This window comes from Rhamphochromis longiceps, linkage group LG17 (assembly GCF_057381845.1).
Source record: "Rhamphochromis longiceps isolate RC_006_pf linkage group LG17, R_longiceps_female_GT1.1, whole genome shotgun sequence".
Taxonomy (NCBI): domain Eukaryota; kingdom Metazoa; phylum Chordata; class Actinopteri; order Cichliformes; family Cichlidae; genus Rhamphochromis; species Rhamphochromis longiceps.
The window spans coordinates 18,586,771-18,608,554 of NC_140573.1; the positions used below are offsets into that span (position 1 = coordinate 18,586,771).

The 21,784-nt window shown below is 42.5% G+C and overlaps 1 protein-coding gene across 4 annotated transcripts in view; it reads left to right on the plus strand.

Moving 5' to 3' along the window:
- The window catches only part of eps8a (EGFR pathway substrate 8a, signaling adaptor), a 29,523-nt gene extending 9,001 nt beyond the window's left edge, over positions 1-20,522 (plus strand). Inside the window, exons 3-21 of one of the 4 annotated variants that reach the window (XM_085386514.1) lie at positions 1,696-1,763; positions 4,374-4,441; positions 4,649-4,810; positions 4,985-5,134; positions 5,424-5,506; positions 5,587-5,723; positions 6,169-6,239; positions 6,558-6,684; positions 7,020-7,108; positions 7,341-7,415; positions 7,821-7,969; positions 8,045-8,228; positions 8,321-8,451; positions 9,686-9,797; positions 10,192-10,332; positions 12,470-12,728; positions 12,959-13,142; positions 13,572-13,704; positions 18,256-20,522. In XM_085386514.1, the coding sequence (XP_085242640.1) occupies positions 1,696-1,763; positions 4,374-4,441; positions 4,649-4,810; positions 4,985-5,134; positions 5,424-5,506; positions 5,587-5,723; positions 6,169-6,239; positions 6,558-6,684; positions 7,020-7,108; positions 7,341-7,415; positions 7,821-7,969; positions 8,045-8,228; positions 8,321-8,451; positions 9,686-9,797; positions 10,192-10,332; positions 12,470-12,728; positions 12,959-13,142; positions 13,572-13,704; positions 18,256-18,366 (2,434 nt within the window). In that variant the 3' untranslated portion in view covers positions 18,367-20,522. The remainder of the gene's footprint in view (positions 1-1,695; positions 1,764-4,373; positions 4,442-4,648; positions 4,811-4,984; positions 5,135-5,423; positions 5,507-5,586; positions 5,724-6,168; positions 6,240-6,557; positions 6,685-7,019; positions 7,109-7,340; positions 7,416-7,820; positions 7,970-8,044; positions 8,229-8,320; positions 8,452-9,685; positions 9,798-10,191; positions 10,333-12,469; positions 12,729-12,958; positions 13,143-13,571; positions 13,705-18,255) is intronic. The other 3 variants (XM_085386515.1, XM_085386518.1, XM_085386517.1) reach the window with 3 other exon arrangements.
- Positions 20,523-21,784: the final 1,262 nt, after the last annotated feature.

Genomic DNA, 21,784 nt, shown 5'->3' on the forward strand with positions numbered 1-21,784 from the left:
GCCTTTTCTGCTATTGGCCATGTTAGCCACGTTAGCTCACATGGTCACTTTTTGAATGTGAAACACTGTTAATAATGCTTACTCTGATATGAGGCATAACCTGTGCTGTTTCTGTGACACTGATTGTTTCTGAAATAAGAGAATCTCTTCAGGTTTTTAAAGTTTTATTTTAATACTGAGCTTTTACTGGACTCTGGTAAATTTCGTTCATCAATTCTTTAAGTAAATAACTGAGGTTAATGTATAAAATCAATTTTCGTTGTGTGTATATTTTGTGGCTATTTTTAAAATAGTTTAAACAATTTGGTAAGTATTAGTTTTAAATATTCAACAGATTTCAAAATAAGATTACAAAACTACAACTTTTTAAAAATACCATAAAATACAACCATAAATTTGTGATGTAAATGAACTGAGTAAATTTAAGTTTAACTGCAGATTAATTGTAACGACTGAAATCTTTCATTAGTAAGTCTTGTATTATGAATTATTATAAAATAGTAATTATTATTTAAAACATACTTTTGTATAGTCTTTGGTAAAGCTTAAAAAATATTTACAGTTTCAATTTTAAATGTATTTGAAGTGTGCATGACAATGTTCAGTTTTGTTAATAATTCCAGTTATTACTGAGTAGTGCCCATTAAACAATTTTAATGGTTAAGTCAGAACTTTTGTTGTTTGTTTGTAAAATGACAGTTTTTGGAGGATTTTTGTGGCCAACTGAAAGCGTCTCGGAGTTTCTTATCCGTGCTGACGCTTCTCGTCTCTCAGCAGTAGAAGTTAAATATTACTGCAGCTCAGCTTCTCTCTGAGAAAACCTCAGATTAAAAATTAATGAAAACTCAAACCGGACACGCTTCAGGAGCTTTACTGGTCTCTGTTACGTCTATACCGAGGCATCTGCTTCTGTGACGGTGTTATTAAGAAATAAACTGAGATGTGGACAGGAAGCAGCTGTCTGACCTCTGGAGGAGCAGAGACCGGATCTCATGGTTTCTGGTTCTGAAGCAGGACCGTTCTGTTTTTCCTGGTTCGTGTGTTTATTCACTGTCCCCAGCCCTAAAAACATCAGCGTGTCCCTGCCCACATAAGAGGATAATCTGGGATAGACCAGCTAATTTCTCTGGCTTGGAGTCATATATGGAGACTGGATATTGATCTGAAATCAATGATTATTGATTTTATTTATTTATAAAGTCAATAATCATTTAAAGAGGGTCTCGCGTATAACTTCATAAGAATAACTTCCTGTGAGTTCCTGGCACAGATTCATTTGTGTGGCAATCATCAGCGGTGTGTCACATGACCAGCTGCTGTGCTGCGCTTCCTGTAAGGTGTCAGGTTTTGTGCCGGCGTGGCTCTGATGTAGTCTGTAATCGCGCTCATTCATTATAAACGTCTTCATGTGGCGAATTAAAGTGTGAACGTGCAAAAGTATCGAGTGACACAGGCGGGATGCCGGTTTGAGATCAGCACAGGAGGGGAGGCAGGAAGTGACATCATAAATAAAACTGTAACAGAAGCCAAACTCGGACACCTCAGAGATGAAGTGAAATAAAATCAAACACTCACGCAGTATCCCTGTCAGGTAAAATCACCTGGCGTCCAATCAGAAGCTGCTGTTGGTTGCATCATCAGCTGATCTCAGATCTGACCTTTGACTTCCTAACTCTGTTCTGCTTTCTGTCCCAGCGGCCATGATGCTCCATCTCCAGAGCCTGCAACGCACAAAGCCAAGACCAGTGCCAAAGCTCTTTACGGTGAGGACCCTCCTTCCTCCCTTCTCCCTCCTCCTCCTGGGAAATGGTGAGGCTGTCCTGGATCATTCTGGACCTCATTTATAATAAAGCTTGGTTCAGAGATGACATCCGTGATCGGGGTGGTACAATGGGTAGCTGACTGTAAGGTGTCTGCAGGTGGGAATGTTACCTGTGAGAGGAGCTGATGTTAGAAATGGTTTAAGGTCATGACGTCAGTGAGGACTAAACAACATGCACAGATTTCTCTGAACACCACATGCTGTAGTCTTCATTACTTCAGATTTAGGTGCTTTTATTCTTGAAACAAACTGAGACTTGGAGTTGAGTTTGAGACTCCAGGTGAGTTAGGTGAACTGAACCTGAGCAGGTTCCGTTCACCTGTGAATCTTTGTTTGATTTATTGGGTTTCAGAGAAATTAGACATGATCCATGACCTCATTATCTGCTTTATCTTTGTTCACAGGATCTGACGAAATCTATTTTCTTCGTTCGTCTGCCAAACACAAAAAGAAAAGTCACAGTGAGACGTGTGTGTGTGTGTGTGTGTGTGTGTGTGTGTGTGTGTGTGTGTGTGTGTGTACCACGTTTACATATCTTTGTGAGGACCAAAACTTGGAATTTTACTATTTTTGGGGGGGCCAACAGTCCGTTATGGCAACAAAAGGCTGTCCCCATGAGATTGAAGGCATTTTGAGACTCAAAATGTGGTTTTAGTGTGAAAGTTACAGTTAGGCTATGGTTAGGATTAGGCATTCATTTTTGATGGTTAGGGTAAGTCAATTAGATGTTCCCACCAAGATATGAAAGTGTGTGTGTGTCGTGTTTTGCCTCGTTTGGGCGTTACGTGTTTGCAGAGTCGATGTTTCTTGTGAAGCATCGATTATCTTCAGACAGAGGTTTGAAGTCCAAACTCGGGGGTACGACTCGTGTTGTCAAACATCTGTAATGGGACAGATGTTTGATTCGTGTGAGCTAGCCCTCAGGTCTTACTGTGAACACGTGTGCAGTAGCTCCTGGTCTCTATCTCCTATGATCTCCGTCACAGTGAACTTTACCTCAGTGAACATGTGACTGAAGTTCAGACCTCCAGCTTTAGACTCTTCAGCCATTGACTGAGGCCTCCTCAGTTCATCAGCAGGAAATCAAATTTTATGCTCACATTGACATTTACCACAGCTGTCCAGCGGGCCTACTGTTGATATAAACTTCAGTTGGAGGCGCTGAGTTAAGGCTGAGTGTGAGGTAAATGTGATGTGATCAGGAGCTGCAGGATTATGGAGCTGCTGTGTGTGTGAATGTTCTCACTGCAGGAACGATTCCTGCTGAAACTTTCTGCCGTGTCTGAGGCAGAAGGAAGATCTGCAGTGTCCAGAGACTCCAACCAGGATTTGGACGGCTGAGGGTTAACCTCGTCAGAGGCTCAGTGTTTCCTCTGAGACATGTTTTCAGTGATGTAGGATCTGGTTACTCTGGCTGCTCGGGTCATTCGTGGGATAAAAGTCGGCTGCTGTTCTCCAAACTTTTGAACTTTCAGCTCTGCTCAGGATTTCATTGCCAGGTTTATTTTGCTAATTCGCTCTGATCCCTGTCAGTCGCCCAGGGGCTGTTTGGAGTTGCTGCCCATGTCCGAGGAGGCTTCAGGTCACCAAAGAGACGTCAGCACTGTGTTTGATCATGTAACCAAGATTAAACAACGGTTTTGATCACATAGGTCACTTTAACATTTCCTGGGACCAATGACGGAATGGCGTCCCTCACAGTCTCAACAAACCCAGTTAGCCCCGCCCTCTAACCTGCAGGAAGTCCAAAACGCGCAAACACACAGCTGGACTTTAAGGCAAAACTTTCATGTGATCCCTCCTCCGTGTGTGAACAGGAAATTTATTCAAGTGAAGAAGAAGCTCCAGCCTGAGCTCAGGTCGTTCCTCTGTGATGAGAGCTGAAGGATTCAATGCTGTTTTTGTTTTCACACAAATAAAAGCCAAACGTCCTGGCGCTTGGTGGAGAGGAGCATCATGGGTAATCTGTGAAACCATTACCTGTTGGTGCACATGTGAATGAGTTTGTTTAAAAACTGAAACGACACATGGACTCTAGCAAGGACGTCGCTGTTGGCTGTTGTTCTGCTGCTTTGCCGCTGATTTGTGAGCAGCTGTGTGCCGGTCCTCCTGCCAGGTGGAGATAATGGTGACGATGCAGATTTGGCTCTTATCTGCGGCTCTCAGCGGCCTCTTTGTTCCCATCACAGCTGATAACATCTGTCACCTCCTTCCGGAGGGGCTCTGAAGCAGCTGAATTACTGACGTCCTCCTGCAAACACCACCTTTAATCCATCACATGTCCAGGTTCACTCTTCTTCTCTGCTTAATTCAGAGCATCGTCATGTGTGTTGCTTTAGTGTCACTTATAGGTCATTGGAGCAGCATAAAACCATCTTCTCATTACAGTTTCCTCAAGCCTTCTCTGAGTCCATAAAATCAAAGCTGAATGCTAATTTCCAGCTTCAGTCATGAAATATGAACACAGTCAGGTTCCCAGGGGGACTTTAGGGAGACATAAACATGATATTCACAGTCCAGAATAAGAGTTTTTCTCTGTTCTTTTTAACAGAACAAAGGAAACATTACACCAAAACCAGCATCAACAGCCTGACAGACACATCGCAGTATCATGTGGAGGTTGGTGCTCACGCCTGCTCCTCTTGCCTTGCATTTTATCAAACCAAACGTGTTCAAATTTAAGGTTTTCACATACAAAGTGACCAAAAATCACCACTTAAATTATAAAAAACATAAGCTGTTTTGTTTGTGACTGTGATCGCTTGAAGCTCCTGTTGTCCTGCTGATGTTCAGTTTTCTGCCGTTACTCTAAATCTGTCTGTTCAGCACCTGACCACGTTTGTGCTGGACCGCAAAGACGGGATGATCACGGTGGATGACGGCATCAGACGCCTCCGTCTGCTCGATGCTAAAGGGAAAGTGTGGACACAGGAGATGCTGCTGCAGGTGGAGGAGAAGATGGTGAGCCTCATCGACTTAGGAACAAAGGTGAGGCTAAAAACAAGGATTTATTTTTGGTTTTGTTTTTTGTGGGGGGGGGGTTGTTTGTTTGTTTGTTTTAATTACAAAAGGCAAAAAAAGAACACTGATTCTCAGTGTGTCCTCAGCTTTAAGCTCAGTGTGACCCACTCCGACTTTGACTTGTGGGTTTTTCTCCTTCAGAACGAGCTGGAGAACTTCCAGATTGGCTCGATCCAGCACTGCCAGGCCGTGATGAACGCCTGCAGCTACGACTCCATCCTGGCTCTGATCTGCAAAGAGCCGGGTCAGGTCAAACCCGACCTCCACCTGTTCCAGTGCGACGAAATCAAAGTAAACAGCCTCTGATTGGGCAAGACTTTTGGCCCTGAGGGCCAAAAGTCCTAAAACACTTTAAAGTTGACTTTACTGTGTGATGAAGGAGTTTGCTGTGAAACCTGTTTGCTGCTAGTAAATGAAAACTTTGATTAAAATTCAGCTTTGATGTAAACGGCAAAGGACCGAGGGCAGAGCCCTGTGGGACTCCAACAATACCGGCCTGTTTGGACAGAGTCAGATGTCACGTTATAAATGTGTTTCATCCTGATGAACAACTTAATGATCTATGTTCTTTCTCTGATAGGCAAATCTGATCCAAGCGGACGTAGAAAGTGCCATGATGGATGCCAAAGGAAGCAAAGTGAAAAAACGGCCGGAGACCCTGAAGTAAGAGCTGAGACACTCTGAGGGTTACTAAGCCCAGTTTCTCATCCTAGAAGCTGATTGGCTGATCTGTCTGTCTGCAGGATGATCCTGAAGAGCGATGGCATTATCCCCCCTCCCCCTTCCGCTCCTGCCCCCCAGCCGCCACCGTCACCTGATCTGGTGGACGTAAAGAGTCGTGCAGCAGCCTGGTCGGCATGGACCAATGAGCAGTACGAGGGTGAGTTATGTCACTTGCTAGAAACCCAGTCACCTGCGGTTCAAACCTTCTGGTTGTGAGGGACAGCCAGTCAGAAGAAATTTGGGTTAAAGTGGGAGGAGTTTAAGCGGCTTGTTTTGCAGAGTATTTGGGATTATCTCTGACCAGCTGCTTCAAGCTCACATGGGTTTTTGTTTTGTTCTTTTGTTTTCTTTTTGACAGTGAAAGCAACAAATACTGAGTTTTGTTTTTTTAATACAAAGGCTGCAGGTAAAGTTTATTCAGATGAATCATTCTGCTTTTTATTTCTTTGAGGATTTACTGTGATGTGACTCTGTGTGGAACTGATATGGGTGATAGGACGTAGTAATAAAAATGTCTGTGTTGGTTTTCAGTCACACTTTAATGTTTTCTCATGAATCGGGTGTTATGTTTTCCTCACACATGCGCTTTCTCCCTTCTGCAGCAGACGATAGACGGCTGTCGCAGGACAATGGGCCGGTGGAGATGACAGCAGCTCGCGTAGATCGCGATGTGGTGAGTGTCCCATGTGTGGGTGGGGTTTCAAGGCTGATCTGAGAGCAGCTGGAGGAGCTAAACTTGAATCTGAGGTCGGCCCGGGGTTGTGGCACAATAGAAGATTTAAGCCGATTGAAGAAGGCTGCTTCATTCAAGCATAATCAGAGTTTGGAAGCTTTGGAGAGCAAATCTGCTTACATAAGGGAGCTGAGAGCGCTTAACGCTGCGCTGTTGTTCAGGTTTAATCATTAAATAACGCATACAGGAAACCTGCAAGCCACCGTGAAGGTGAATCAAACATTAAAAGATCCTGAGCACAGCTTCTCCTTTTCGCAGCAAATCCTGAACCACATCCTGGATGACATTGAGTTTTTCGTCACCAAACTTCAGAAGGCTGCCGAGGCCTTCGGTGAGCTCTCCAAGAGGAAGAAGAACAAGAAGGGCAAGAAGAAAAGCCCCGGAGGTGAGAAGGCAGCAGAGCCACACCAATCAAAATATGCAGTAAAAGTGCTGATACTACAATACAGTACTGTCCACATAGACAGATCCTGCTGAAACCAGAGTGAGGGATGTGCTGATCAGAGATCAGCTCGCTGGCAGCTGTTTCCCATTAGGCTGCTTCAGATTTCTGAATCACTGCGTTCCTCAACAATACATTTATTGATTTATTTCCAAACTGTTTTAATAAATTAGTGTGAGTGACAGGAACACCCATCATTCCTCCCTCCTCTGAGTCATGTGACCTGTGACTGACCTCAGTTAAACAAACTGACCTCTGTCATGTTCTGTGTCCACCAGAGGGCGTCCTGACGCTGCGCTCCAAACCTCCGAGCGAAGACGAGTTTGTCGACTGTCTGCAGAAGTTCAAGCATGCCTTCAACCAGCTGGTACCTCCTACCTCCTCTTTCTCTTCCTCCTCCTCCCCTTCCCTCCTCCTTCCTCCCTCCTCTCACAGTTTATTTGCTGATATAAAACTCGCTGATCATAAATGAATCTTTTGTCCGTGTTTTCTCTTGCGCAGGTTAAATGTATTGATTATTTATTGTCAGACTGACTGAATAGTTTCGTTGGTGATGAACCTGCTTCTTGCCTCATGAGCTCTCTGTGCTCCGTCTGCAGGGGAAGCTGAAGGACCATATCCAAAACCCGAGTGCCGTGGAGCTGGTCCACTTCCTGTTCACACCACTAAAGATGGTAAGTCAGCGTTAGCGCCTCACACAGCTACTTCCTGTATGTGCTCTGACTTCAGGCATGGAGCTGGAATAAATCCTTAAGAACTAAAGAAAGATAGAGGCTCCACCTATCATCCATCCATCCATCCTTTAGCTGAGAGGCAGAATCTCTCCTCCCATCAAACCCCTGACATGGAGGAGGAGCATGAGGGACTCGAGACCTAAGATCAGTGTGATGGCTGGTCCACAAACACCGTCACATATCACAACTGCTGCTCCAACCTTGAATCTCAGGTTCCAGTCTCAGTTCCACCCTCAGACCTTCAGGTGGAACACCAGAGCAGCTACACCTAAGACAACCCCAAACAGTGTTGTAAATGTAAGTTAAAAGTTTTTATTGTCACACCCTCCTCCTCCTTCCGCTCAGGTGATCCAGGCTTCGGGCAGCGTTGATCTGGCTCGTAGCGTTGTCATTCCTCTGCTGACCAGAGACGCCATCGACTTCCTTCACGCCTCGGGGACGGCAGAGGAGAGACACTTGTGGGTTGCCCTGGGAGACGGATGGACAAAGAGCAGGTCAGACAGGAAGTAACCGATGGATCAGTCGACTGATTTAATTGGTTGACTGATCAACATCTTGGTCTCCTAAAGGCTGGAGTGGCCGAAGGACCACTACTTCCCGCCGTGTGTTCTGAGGTTTCGTGATGGTTGGGAACCACCTGCGTTGCCGGCGACAACCCCGCGTCGTGAGCAGGAGCTCGCTCAGCTTGCTGAAAGCCTCGCCAACGCCAACCTGCAGAGACCGGAGGACCCAAGGCCGTGGGTGGCTCAGGAGGTAAGGGGCGGGATGTGAAAGTGGCTCTGAGTTAAGCTTTTCTCTCGCTGACGCGGTACTCACTCGTGGTGTGATTTCTGTTTCTGCTGCAGGTGGCGCTGCAGAGGTTCTCCCCTGCTGACGGGTATGCCTTCACCAACACCTCCTACAAACGCATGCAGATCCTGGATCAGGACACGGCCGTGGCTGCTTTCAAACACGCCGCCAGCCGCCGTGTAGACCGGTAACTGCAGGTCACATGACGCCCTGGAGAACTGATCCCACTGCTGTGCTTGCTCTGCTCTACGGAGGCCTGGGAGGGGCAAAATCAATACAGCAGAATAAAGAAAAATCACACAACAATCAACAATGATTAGATGAACTAAAAACAAAATTTCTAAAAAATTAACTAAAGAAAAGAGGAAGTTCAAACATGAGCGAATAAAGAAAACAGTAAATAGAAATTCATTATAAAAATTCAAATGAAGATATTTCAAAAGTAATAAATGGTTAAACAACTACGTATGTAAACAAAGAAAATATAACAAACCAGAATTAAGAAAGAATTCAATCTAATTTTCCTTTTTTTCTTCTTCATCAACATCATAACAATAATAATTATTATTCAAATATTTATGCATGCTCAAATAGAATAATTAATAAGATTTCATAATAAATGAATATAAATATACTAGCACTGTCAGCGTTAATCTCGTTACAGTTAACGCCATAACCGCATTAACGCAGCAAATCTCCGTTAGCGAGTTAACACGGATCGCCCCGTGCAAGGGGCTTCACGGCGCTAATGCGTTAACGAGCGACCCGCCTTAACGAACTAACCGCACTAACGCATTGATTCTATGCAGCCCTCACACGGGGCGATCCGCGTTAATGAGCAAACGTAGATTTGCCGCATTAATGCAGTTATGGCGTTAACGTTGAGTAAATGTTTTGAAAATAATACATGCATTAATGAAGTGTTACTGAATGTGACTCAGTTTAATTATCAACGTCAGAACATTTCATTTATATTTGAATATAAAACAGAGGTGAGGAAATATAATCATTGATCAGTAAACTTTAATCAGCTAAAATATTGATAAATCTTCTGTCACTTCCTGTTTGTCCTCCTGCTGCTGATTGGTTTTTTTTTTTTTTTTGTTGCTGGTTTTCTTCTTCGCTCGCTATGATCTTTGTCTTCTTCTGGCTGACGCTCCTCTGATCTGTCGGTGGGACATTTCTCCACGGCTGCAGCCGTTTAGTTTATGTCATCGCATTTTTACGATGTTCAGCAGCGTCATGGCGTCAGATCCAAACCGATCAGACTTAAAGTGAGAAGAGGTTTTTGTTTGACCTGATGTTCCTCCTCGGAGACTGATCTACCTTTAAAGTTCGGTGTTTGGCCCTGTGGAGCTGCTGTGCTGCTTCGGGTCCTCTTTCTTTTTTGGACTGAAGTCTTCCTTGTTGGTGTGTTTCAGAGGCTTCGACGCTGATGGCAGAGGGCAGCCCAAAATGTTTGCCAAATCGAAGTACGACTTTGTGGGGAGGAACAACACAGAGCTGTCGGTGCTTAAAGACGAGGTGGTTGAGGTAATCATATTAGTTTTCTTCTGCTCGTGGTTTATTCCTGGACTCTGAGTAGCTTTGCATGATTCACAGTTCAGAATAATCCTCATGTAGCTGATACTAGACCTTAGTGTGGCCCCTCCTCTCTGAAAGTGCCTTCCCCTAAAAACAGGTCTCTTCTGATTGGCTGGAGAAGGTTTTAAAAGCTGGTAGGTGGGGCTTCTGTGTCTAAGATGACATCAAAGCGATCCAAGAGTATAAAAAACTGAGATAAACTGAGTGTTCAGAGCTTTAATGTGTAGACATTGACTTCATGTCATATTAAACATGCCCATCTCTATGGGAACAGAAAATACGCAGCAGGAAGTGAGGAGGAGGGGGAGACTGAGTGAAGTAATCCCTGACTCTTGCCTGGCAGGTGCTGGACGACAGGAAGCAGTGGTGGAAGGTTCGTAACGGCTGCGGTGCAACGGGCTACGTGCCAAACAACATCCTGGAGATCACCAAAGCGGTGGACATGACCAGCCGAGGAGAGCCCATCTACAGCCACACCGTCCAGGTAACGCACGCTCTGACGCTCACCGCAGCGGCTCACTTCCTGTCCCATCTCAGTCACCTCAATTCATGTTCTGTCTTTATGATCAATCATCAGCTTATGATGCCAAGGAGGGAGTTTGAGTTGTTCAAGGTAGGACGAGCTGGGTGTGTGTTTCTAGCTCGCTGTAGTTTCCACTTCCTGCGTTTGATTTGCTGTGATCTTAAAGGGACAGTGTCACATTTGAGCGAATCTGGTTACCTTTAAATTATGAAATGACTCTCAGCTGAGAGAGAGATTAAAGCTGTTTTTCCTCTCAGTCCTGTGGACTGGACCAGGAGGACCCAGAGCTCCGTCATAGCTCCAAGGACATTTTACTTATTGTTCTAATATCTACTACTACTTGTTGTTGTTATTGTTGTTATTGTTGTTATTATTATTATTATTACTTTCTAAAAATGACCCGTGATGGGTGAAATCCATGAAGTAGCCAACTTTATTTTTTACAATTATTATAGATGTTTTAAGGCTGTAAAACCCCTCACTACACACTTTTCTCAGACAGGCATGAACATTTTCACACTTTTCTCTCTTGTTTAAACACTCTTCAAACCTTCGTAGAAAAATAAGTCCAATATTATAGAATGAAACCAAAGGCACCCATGGTTGCCTCTGACGGTACAAAATGTTTTGTTGACATTGTTGTGTTTGTTGGGGAGAAAACATACAATACAGCACTCCAGATCACACTGCTAGCAATCGAAGATTTGAAAATTTGTAATTTGTAAATTTGACATGCTGAACGCATTCTGCATTGTACAGGAGACACGGCACGAGATTGATTGGTCTACAGCCAATCATTGTCAATCAGGATGTAGAACACAATGCGCTGTTAAAAAAAGAAAAAAGAATGCAAAATTGCACAAAATGCTGTTTTGTATTTGAACTCCATTATAGTGAGGGACCACTGTAGTATTATTATTATTTATAGTATAATATGAAATGTTGATAATACATTTTTAAACCTTAGTTTATTTCAGTTTATTTTTACTTATATTCTAAAAGGGTAAACGTGCTGATCTTTAAAGGTGGAATTTCTGTGGTTTAACGGATTACAATTGTGATGGATTATCTTTAATACTTTACTTCCTGTGGAGGTTTTCAGTGTAAAATGCCAAAGCCGACAGAAACTCAGTGACGTTTCTCTTCGGTTCTTCGTGGCGCTGCTGTAGATCGCTGAATAAACATTTACTGTTGGTGCCGCTGTTGTCTGAGCAAGGCTAAAATAAAGCAGTGGGCTGTCCCTTTAAGAGGTTTTCTAGGATCAGGTCAGTGACCAGTAGTGGCTCCTCACAGACCCTGGTTCAGTTTGCAGTGAGTTACACATGTTGATTCATCGTCTCATCGCCATCATCTGTCTCATTTCTTGTTGGCAGCAATTACTGGGAGAGCTTAACGAGGTAAACACCACTGAGACTCTGATTGTTGCTGTTTCGAGGGAAGCACTCTGCTCGCCTCCAGCTCTGAACAGACTCCACCGCTTTAGATATTTCAAAGATCAAAACAGTTTTTCTTTGTTCACAGAGGTGTCTCGTCATTAGTCCAGGTCCTTTTTTTTTTTAAATTTTTTACACCACCTGAAGTTCCAGCAGAGGGTCGGAAAACCCTGACTGCAGGAAGCCTAAACCCTGACCCTGAAAAATCTGACTGATGAGAAAGTAGAGGCTGTGCTTTAAAATGTTTTAAAAGCTGCTGCAGATACTGGTGGCTTAAAATTACCTGAAGGGCTTGACCAATCAGGAATATTCAGCGCTGCAAGCCCCGCCCCCAAAGTTGACCTGATGGCATGTGGAAAATGATTCATTGCGAGCTCAATTTAAAGTTCCTGAGGTAGAAATCCAATTTATTTTATACAGACAGCTGAAAACAATATGTGCCGCCCCTCTGCAGGCTTCCAGGAGTCGGCCAATAAGAAGAAAGCAGGCTTTTAGGGAGGAGCTGCAGCTAATGCGCTGAATAAGATAAATGAGGATTATTTTGAACTGTGAATCATGCAAAGCTGCTCTTGAGGAGTCATGAGTAAAACATGGAGCTGGAGATGAACAGACATGCTCACCTGTACACTCAACTGTACACTGAAAAACTCATCTGTATCCTGCAGAAACAGACCACAAGGACAGAGTTTGTCCCCAGCCAACCCGTTGCCACGCCAATGCCCCCAGCCCCCGCACCGGTTCCTCCTGCTCCAGCCCCCGCCAGGGTCCCCACGCCGCCACTGCCTCCTCCGGCCGCCGAGCCCACAAAGCTGGCCGCCGGCAGCAGCACAGTCAGCCGACAGAACAGCAACGCGTCCAGCGACATGGGCAGTGTCGCCATGAAGGAGCAAAACAGCCAGAAACCTGCTGTTGCCGCTGGCAGCCGTAAGTCCAGAAACACCTGCTGATCCAGCTGTTCAGCCCCAACACCTGTTTTAGACTAAAAACACAAACAATCCCATCTTTTTTAAATAAAGTTCAGAAAATCAAACCGTGATCAGTTTGAATACTTTTAATATTCAGACTTGCTGAATAAATGTTTCTACTTAAAGAATCCAGACCATCAGAGGCAGGTGACATGGTACAGGTAACCCTGTTTGTGTTTCTGTCCATAGGAAGGAAGTCGAACATGGAGGAGGTCCAGGACGAGCTGATGCACAGGCTGACGCTCGGTCGCAGCGCCCAGAAGAAGTTTCAGGGTCCCGCCCGCAGTGGCAGCACGCCGTCGGTCAGCATCACGTATGACTCGACACCAGAAGAGGTCAAAGCATGGTTGGAGGCCAAAGGCTTCAGCCCCGTGTAAGTCTGCTGCTTTAACCCGCACTGACCCACACGCTCAGTTGATCCTAAAGTTTAAACCTGTGTTTAGAGTAGGAAGGAAACCAGAAAAACACAAACTGGACTCAAGTCTGAGAGTCAAGTCTGAATGTGACCAATCAGGCATGTTCCTGACAGTCATGTGACTAAAACGTTTGGATTTATGACCAAGAACAGGAAACGTTCACTTCTGGAAGCTTTAATGACAGTTTTTCAAAGTAAAATAATCCACAGTGTGACTTTCATGCTTCAAAGCGGGTCATATAAATAAAATGATGTCACTTTCTTTACCCGTCATCATTTTTAACCATCTCATGATTGTAGTGTGTAACCACAAACTGTAAAAGGAAAGGGGGACATAATTGGAGAGGCTATAATGGAGTGTGTGTGTGTGTGTGTGTGTGTGTGCAGCACCATCACCAGCCTCGGCGTGCTCACTGGCGCTCAGCTCTTCTCGCTCAACAAGGAGGAGCTGAGGACGGTTTGTCCTGACGACGGCGCCCGAGTCTTCAGTCAGGTCACCGTGCAGAAGGCGGCGCTCGAGGTGGGTGTCACTGCTCAGACCCGACGTCACCATCAGATTTATTCCTATTCATTATAATCAGTCTGATTTTAAGTAAAGGAAGCAGAAATGTCAGTAACTGCAGGAAAGTAACAGAGACAGGAAGTCACTCTGAGGAAATGTGTGCAGTATTTCAAAATAAAGGTTTGGTTTGATTAAAGCTGGAATATTTTAGAAATAAAACTACAGTAATCAAACCTCATACTTCAAATCTTCAAGAACAGCAAAAACATTTTAATTAAATACAAACGTATTTAAAATATATTTTCAGAGTAAAGTTTGTGTATTTAGAGAATGAGGCAGTCATAATGTAGGATATATTCTTATAAAACAGGAAGCATAATTTAAACGCTGAAGTTAAAATGGTCTTAGGTTTCATAATCTTTATATTTCACTAATGAGTTCATACTTATTTGAACAGTAATATTTTACACCCAATAAAATGAAAAGTTAGCCTGTTCTAATATCCTGAAAATATAGTCACGTTCATTATTATTTTATTTTATTTTATTTTATTTTAATTAATTGATGTATTTATTTTAATTTCATGTTCAGGACAAGATTTTTTTTTTTTTTTTTTTTTTATCAAAAACAAAACCGACTTTTGACTATTTAAAAAGTCTGGGTAATTTTTTTTTTTTTTTTTTTTTTTTTTTTTTTTTTTTTTTTTTTTAATATTTCAGCTTTTTGAAGAATAATAATTAGACTTTACACATTTTATTAAAAGGATTTAACTTTTTCTTTAAGGACTAAAGGAGATGAACTGCAAATAGCTTAAGATTGCATTACAATAATAACTGTATTATACATCCATAATACTTTACAGAAGCGTCAGTCCCATGCATCCCATGAATCTAATGGTGGAGCCACAATATTTAACGAATAAAGTTTGAATATTAAAAGAATAAAACTGACAAACTACAACTTTAAGTTTCAAATAATCTAAAAATGAATTTTGACCTGTACTTCCTGCCTTTATTGAGTTTAAACAGCTTCCTTAGAGACATCCTCATCATGATTATGTTCTTAGATTAAAGGATCATTGACACAAACGTTCTGTATTAGGACAGATTAGTTTTCACAAATGAATCTTTGATGGTGAAATCGTGTTATTGTTCACTTTAGTGTCTGTCAGTGTGGTTTTATTACTGCATTTTATCAGATCGTGTTGTTAGTTGAGGCCAAGCTTCCTGACAGCTGATTGGTTCATCAGACAAACGCGTGCAGCAGGAAACGGAGACAAAACAATCTGAGTATCTGACATGTCAGCGCCGATTTAACTGATTACTGAAGTTAGTGAAAATGAAAGTCTAAGTCGCTGAGTTTGACCACCAGAGGGAGCCAACAGGCTGTTGGTGTTAACAGACACCTCAATGCTGAGGATTATTATTATTATTATTATTATTATTAAAACGTTTTGTGCTGGAATACAAATCGGATCACTTCCTGTAATAAAATCTAAACTTCTTTAAAGGGAAGCGTTTTATTTGTAGACAACAGCAGCACTTATGATCCTGATCTTGACGTTGTCAGATAATCTGAGGGGTCAGAGATTGTAATCTCTGTAATCTGTTCGCTGCCATGTGTTTGTGTCTGGAAGCTGGAGGCCTCTTCACGATCTTTTCTGTCTTTAAGCTTTCTGTCGCCAAACTCTGGCGAGGTCTGGTGTTCTGGTGTCTGTTTCCCACCTGCAGGTTTTCTTCTGAGCCTCCTTTGATCTTCTGATTCTGTTACCACACTCATTAAAGGTATCGTGTTCATGTAAATGCAGCTTCATTCTGTTGGCCAGATTTAAGGAAACTGCATGAGATGGAGGACTCATGGGGTTTTACATGCTGTGGTATTCAACAGGAGGTCCTCCATGACTCATGACAAAATTAAGATACTTAATGCGATTCAAGTAAACCCTTAATTTTATTTCCTCTTTGGGTACCAACATGTTCCAGTATCTGTTAGTACTAATTTTTTTTTTTTTTTTTTTAAACTTGGTCAGAAGATGTCAGGCGAACGCGAGACTTGTTCATCCTGGCGTGAGGCGCATGTTTGAGGGGTCTTAACTGGGACTTACCTGTCTTACTTTTGGATTGTTGGCCCTTTTTTGGGTTAGGGATCATGGTCAATAAACCACTTTAAGTTCAACAACAAAAATTGAATCAACATTTACCATTATTGTGTCTTGCTCTTCTTCTTGACTTGGCCTTGCTGGTCTTGATGTGGCCATAGGTTTGGGACTGTTGGCGAGTTTGGAAGGTTTTGAATTTAGATTGTTGGACTCCTGTTTCTCTTAATTAGTGACATGACTTAGAAGCCAAAAAGGCCCAAGATGGACTTGTTGTTCTCAACTTAGGAAAAGTATTCCAAGCTTAGGACTAGTTGGTCTTGATTTTGGGGGGAACAAGTCTTAAATGAGTCTTAGTGCGTTAAACTTTTTTTGAATTTGGATTGTTGATATTGGGGAGTTTTTCATCTAACAGAACTTTCCCGTCAGCTCTCTTTACCTGGCCCTTTTGGATTTATAGTCTATAATTAGCCCACAGATGAAGACCAACATTGACCGGTTGCACCGGAGGATTTGTTCGTATCGACACAGGACTCCAGACTAGTTTCTTTTCTCAGAATTCCTGAATCTGGCCATCAGAACGAGGCTCCAGATGTTTCATGTGTAGCAGCATTTTTAAGGTAGTCAGCATTAGGCTTCCTGCTGTGGCTGTGCACAAAGTCCTTCTTAATCTCCCTGAATGAAGCAGCTCCCAAACAATGCCCTTCCTGTTGACCTCTGACCCTCACCTGTTGCTAACTCACAGCCCCACCCTCCCATAGAAACCTGGATGTGTAGTAATTTTCACCTTCTTTTGGTAAAATGTGCAAACACATTTTCCATGTACGGATCTGGGTTTCAGGACTTTCTCCAACACATCAATTGTTAGTTTTAGCTCATATTTTTATTTTTTAAACACACTTAATTTAGATTTAATATCTACTGTTGTTAGTTTGTCCTTTATAAAGAAACGAACACTGAAAACATCCAGATTCAGATCAGCTGCTGAACCCACAATCTAGACATGGACCATGCTGAATGGTTTGAAATACCATCTTAGATAAGTAAAGTGGCGACATACCTGTGAAAGCACCTGTAATACTGAAGCGTCTGGTAAGTATAAATTAGCTGTCTGTGGTCCTGGATCAGTTTTTAAAACAGTTTTTTAAATAAAGTGACCAAAAAGTTTCAGATGTCAACCAAACACTTGCCTAAAATTGTTCAATCTGCCTGTAAGATCTTCTTCTGCACCTCTGGACCTTTTGCAAGCTCATTAAAGTAAAACTACATGTGAAAAAAACATTTTAGTTCACTAAATATGAAAATAGACTTTTGAAATATAACAAAAAGGGAAAATAGTTTGAACTCATTAAACTAAAGTAAAAATGCAATTTTGCTAATTTAGTATAATTTAGTACTAATTTAGTATAACTGTTGTTACATGAGATGTGAATGTGACATTTGAGCTCTGAGGAGGACTCACAGGTCACAACAGGAAACATCTGGAAGAGGTCCAGAGGTGCACATGAGACGACGCTGAAGAGCAAACTGATTAAATTTCAGTGGCATGAGGGTTTTTCCTGTAATTGGCTGCTTCCTGTAATCTTTTTGATCACTTCTCGTACCTGAACACCTCAAGCTTCTTTCCACCTGCAGCTGGTTGCACAAATATCGGCACTTCGGCCTCAAACGCTATATTTTCTCCCTGCGGTGAACGAACTGCTCCAGATCATCTCGTCTCTGGGAACACACAGACTCTGGTGTAGCAGGTGTTTGTGCCACCAGTTTCAGAAAATCCCGTTACCCAGCATGCTTCCTGACACCACACCGTAGACACATTCATCCACATGCTGTTTGCAGCTTGGCAGTCGCCAAAGGCTTCCCGAGGCTGAGTTTACACCAAACTGCAGCCAGCTGGCGCCGCTAGGCTCTGACCGACAGAAGATTTCACCTCAACGCGCCGAAAAAATCTTCTAAAGCGATGGCACTGATGCTCAGTAGATTTTACATTTATTGCTTGAAAAGCTCAGAGGTCGAGGTGAGACTTTCGGGGGCGCTCTAACAGGCTGAGGTGGTCCGGGAAAGCAGGAGCTTGTAGTTTGTCCAAGGTAACAGACCGATGTAAATAAAAGCTGTGGATAATTACCAAAATTCAAACTTAAGATCAGCTTGAAGAAAAAAAGTTTATAATTACATCGTAGTTTCTGACGTTTCAAGTTCATGGAGAATTTTTTTTTTTTTCTCTTAAATTTCCCTTTACCCTTGGATGGCCACCTGTAATCTGTGGAGAGGAACACTCTGTTTCAGTAAAGCTCAGCAAAAACAAAGTGGTTTTAGTGCGTGATTATTGGTGGAAAACTAAACTGCAGTGAGTCAGGCAGGCTGTCTAAATGGGCTCGTCTCACGAGGCGGCGCTCGAGAGTTTCCCGAGATCAAATGTGCGTTTGTGTCCTGATGAGTGTTTGTTCATGTCTCTGTTTCGTCTGCGTCTCCAGAAGAGTGCAGGCTCCGAGCTGCAGGAGATCATGAGGAGGCGGCAGGAGAAACTGGCAGCCAGCACCTGTGATTCAGGGGTGGAGTCTTTCGATGAAGGCGGCGCCCACTGAGCTCCACCCAGCTCCTCTCCTTCCTTCCTCCCTTCCTCTTCCCTCCCTCTGCTGTACCTTATCCTTTTTTTCAAACCGCAGCCTGCTGCTCTCTCAATCCTCAGGCAGCGGCCGACCGCGCGGCGTTCGTGGAGATCATGCGGCGTAGACAGGAACTCCTCAGCTCATCTCCATAGAAACAAACCGACCGCCCACCGGACTGCCACACACACAATATTCTGCCATGTTTGCCTGGAGTTCACATGAACACTTTGGGGACTCGTTTAGTTGGTGAAAAGCTGTTTGCTCACCGTTTCCAAAGCAAAGCCTCGCAGTATTAACATCAGTGCCGCGCCCGGTCCTCTCCGCTCCATCACTGCGGTCAGGTCACACATAGGAGCGTTTCATGATGTAATGATGTAAACACACTGCACTCTAAGAAGACTCGTGGAGCCGAGACATTCAGGATTTATGTCTTTTGAGTTAAGATTGTGGAAAAGGCTAAAAGCAAACAGGAAGTGCTGATCCTGTGTTTTTATTTCCAAAGAGGGATTGACCCTGCACACGTGGATTATTCCCTCTGTGCCTGGGCACAGTGAGATCACGGAGAGGCTAAAACTGAGCCTGGTACTTTAGACATGCCTGACTGCTTGTTACAAAAATGAAATTCACTAAATGAATATTATTCTATCATCTATGCTAACAGACTGATAAATATACATTTAAATGTTTTTGAGAGTTATTTGATGGGATTTCATTTTCTCGGATTATTTTAAAACTAGAAGCAAAATGAAATGCACATAACTTTATAGAAATAACTTATGAAGAACATCTGTCACAGAGTGAGTGATCAGATTTCTTACAAGGAAATGATATTTGGTAATCAGCATTTTTGCACATGAATAAAAATGCTGTTGTTTTTCAGGCAGAGGTAACAACCAATGAAACAAGCCGAAGCAGCTGAGGTGTTTGTAATGGCTCAGATCTGAAAGTCTTTCTTTGACTTTGTTCTGAGGGTAAAAACACAAAATGAATGTAGCTGAACTCATCACGCCCCGTCCAAAGCAACAGGTAGCCTCATGTTTCTGTCTCATTGGTCATCTTACCTGTTCGAGCTGCAGGTGATGTGATGCCAGCGATTGCTGACTATATTCAGGTTTAGTAATTGCCATTACTATCAGCCTCCTCGTGAAAAAAATGGGGGGGGGGGGGAAATCTACAAATTGAACTATGTATACTCTATCGAAAACCTGATGGAAAAGAAAAAATTTTACCCCAGAAAAATCAGCATTTTTGTTCTTCAGCTCCACAGAGTTTCATTCTGTTTGGATGAGCTCGAGTGCGCCCCCTGTGGGACAGGAAGTTCACAGGTTTAAGTTCACATTTTAAAGGTTACACGCACACATTCACATGGACTTGATTTTGAACTGGATCACAATAACGACTCACACTAAGGAGTCCAGACCTTTCACATTAAAAGTTGAAAAGGGTGTAATCTGTTTTCTTAAAAGGCTTTTAATGTGAAAAATCTGTCCTTTTTGATCACTCTGAAAACCACCCAACCCAATCAGTGAGGTGACCACTGGGACTGAAGCGATGATGTGCTCTAACAGTCACGGGTGTGATGGTTCCCGCTGTGACTGGATTGGTTCGTGCTGGTCACGAGCACGCTCAGACATTATTTGAACACTGGCTATTGTTTGAGAATTTACCGCCAAAAATCAACAACAGAAGATGTTCAGATCAGTGAGCAGTAAATAAAGTAAAAACATGCAGACTGTTTCTGTTTGTACAAGCAGCCTGAAAACACTGTAAATGAAAGATGTAAATGCTCATAGAAAAGGAAATGTACAGAAATGAGCCTGTACTCACTGTGGCATTGATTGTATTGATTTTGTTTCCACTTATGCACTTAATCTTCTGAAGGAAAGTTTTGTCTTTGTCTGAACTGTAGCACAGCACTGTAATACAAATAATGATTAAAGCAGAGTAGTTCAGTTTATGGAGAATTGCTTGTTGCTAATGAGAGAACAGTAAAAGTGTACGTAGTGTAGTTTTACCCAAACAGATGTATAGAGGCCAATCAGGAGGAAAGGTTAGAGTTCATTTGTACGTGTATAGTTTTCTTCGTGCCTTTTCCATGTAAATCTGCTCATTCTGCAATAAAACATTTACTAAAAGCATTTTTTTTTTTAATGTCATCATGGAGCCTTTTTTTTTTTTTTTTTTTTTTCCTGTAATCTTCACGTCTGCTTCTGAGCCATCTTTTTTTCAGAGATTCATTTCACAGCAAAGTTCAAATTTTAAATTCATTCTTTATTTAAATACTGTATTTTTCAGACCATTAGGCGCACTGGATTAAGCGAAACAAAACAGTCAAACTTTAAAACTTTCAAAAAAGTCAAACTTTACTCAACTAATTCTTCTTGCTTCCTCCACTTCCGTTCCATTGATTCATTAATGATGAATTCTCTCGCAGCTGCTCTATTCCCGTGTTGTTGCAGTATATTAATGACTAACCTCGTATTGTGTATGGATTATCTCAGTTCTTCTCCTGACTGAAGTTTGGTCCATTTACAGCATCCTCCAATGCGATTGCATTTGTCCCCAACCATCAGGAACCCTCACGTTAAGTTTTATCGAGTGGAAAAAAGTTAGCGTTCATTCTCCAGCCAGAGATGGGCAGTAACGTGTTACAAGTAACGTAACTGTAATCTGATTACTTTTTCAAGTAATGAGTAAAGTAAGGGATTGTATTGCAAAAAAGGTAATTAGATTACTGTTGCTTTCCTGTAAGCACGCTGCGTTACTAAAGCCATGATTTATTTATTTTTTTGCGAGAGTGTCTCATGAGAATGACGTAAACGAGTGCGACATTCGTGGCAACAGCTGTGTGCAGATCAACAATGGATAATATGACAAGTGCGGGAGAGAGTATGACCGTGCAGCGTTTAAAGCGTGGAAGTACTGACCTTACTTTGAGTTTGATTCCGTAAAAAGTGACAAAAACATTAGCGTCCGCTGTTCACTGCATGTGAAGAAAACTTTTTACAGCGAAAAACACCCTAAACTTCAGAGCAAGCACAGAGTACGCTGCCACAGAATGGGAAACTCCCGGATCCTTCCACTGACCGTTGCGACACACCTGCACCAGGGCAAACCTCTGCCTGCCTCACTCCTGCTATACTGGTGAAAATAGAGCAACAGGACCGCTGAGTCTTTGACTTTCTTTATTTTCTGCTGTGTTTTACTCGCATCTATTTGAAAGAGTGAGTGTAAACACAAAAAACTATTTTATTTTATATGCTGGAATGTGCAAAAAGGTTTAAATGTTCAACAAATTTCTTCCAGTCAGAGAATGTTGCATATAATTAAATTTTTGCTTGATGCATAAAGTTAAAAGATTAAAACTAATAAAACAAGTTTTAAAAACAGACTT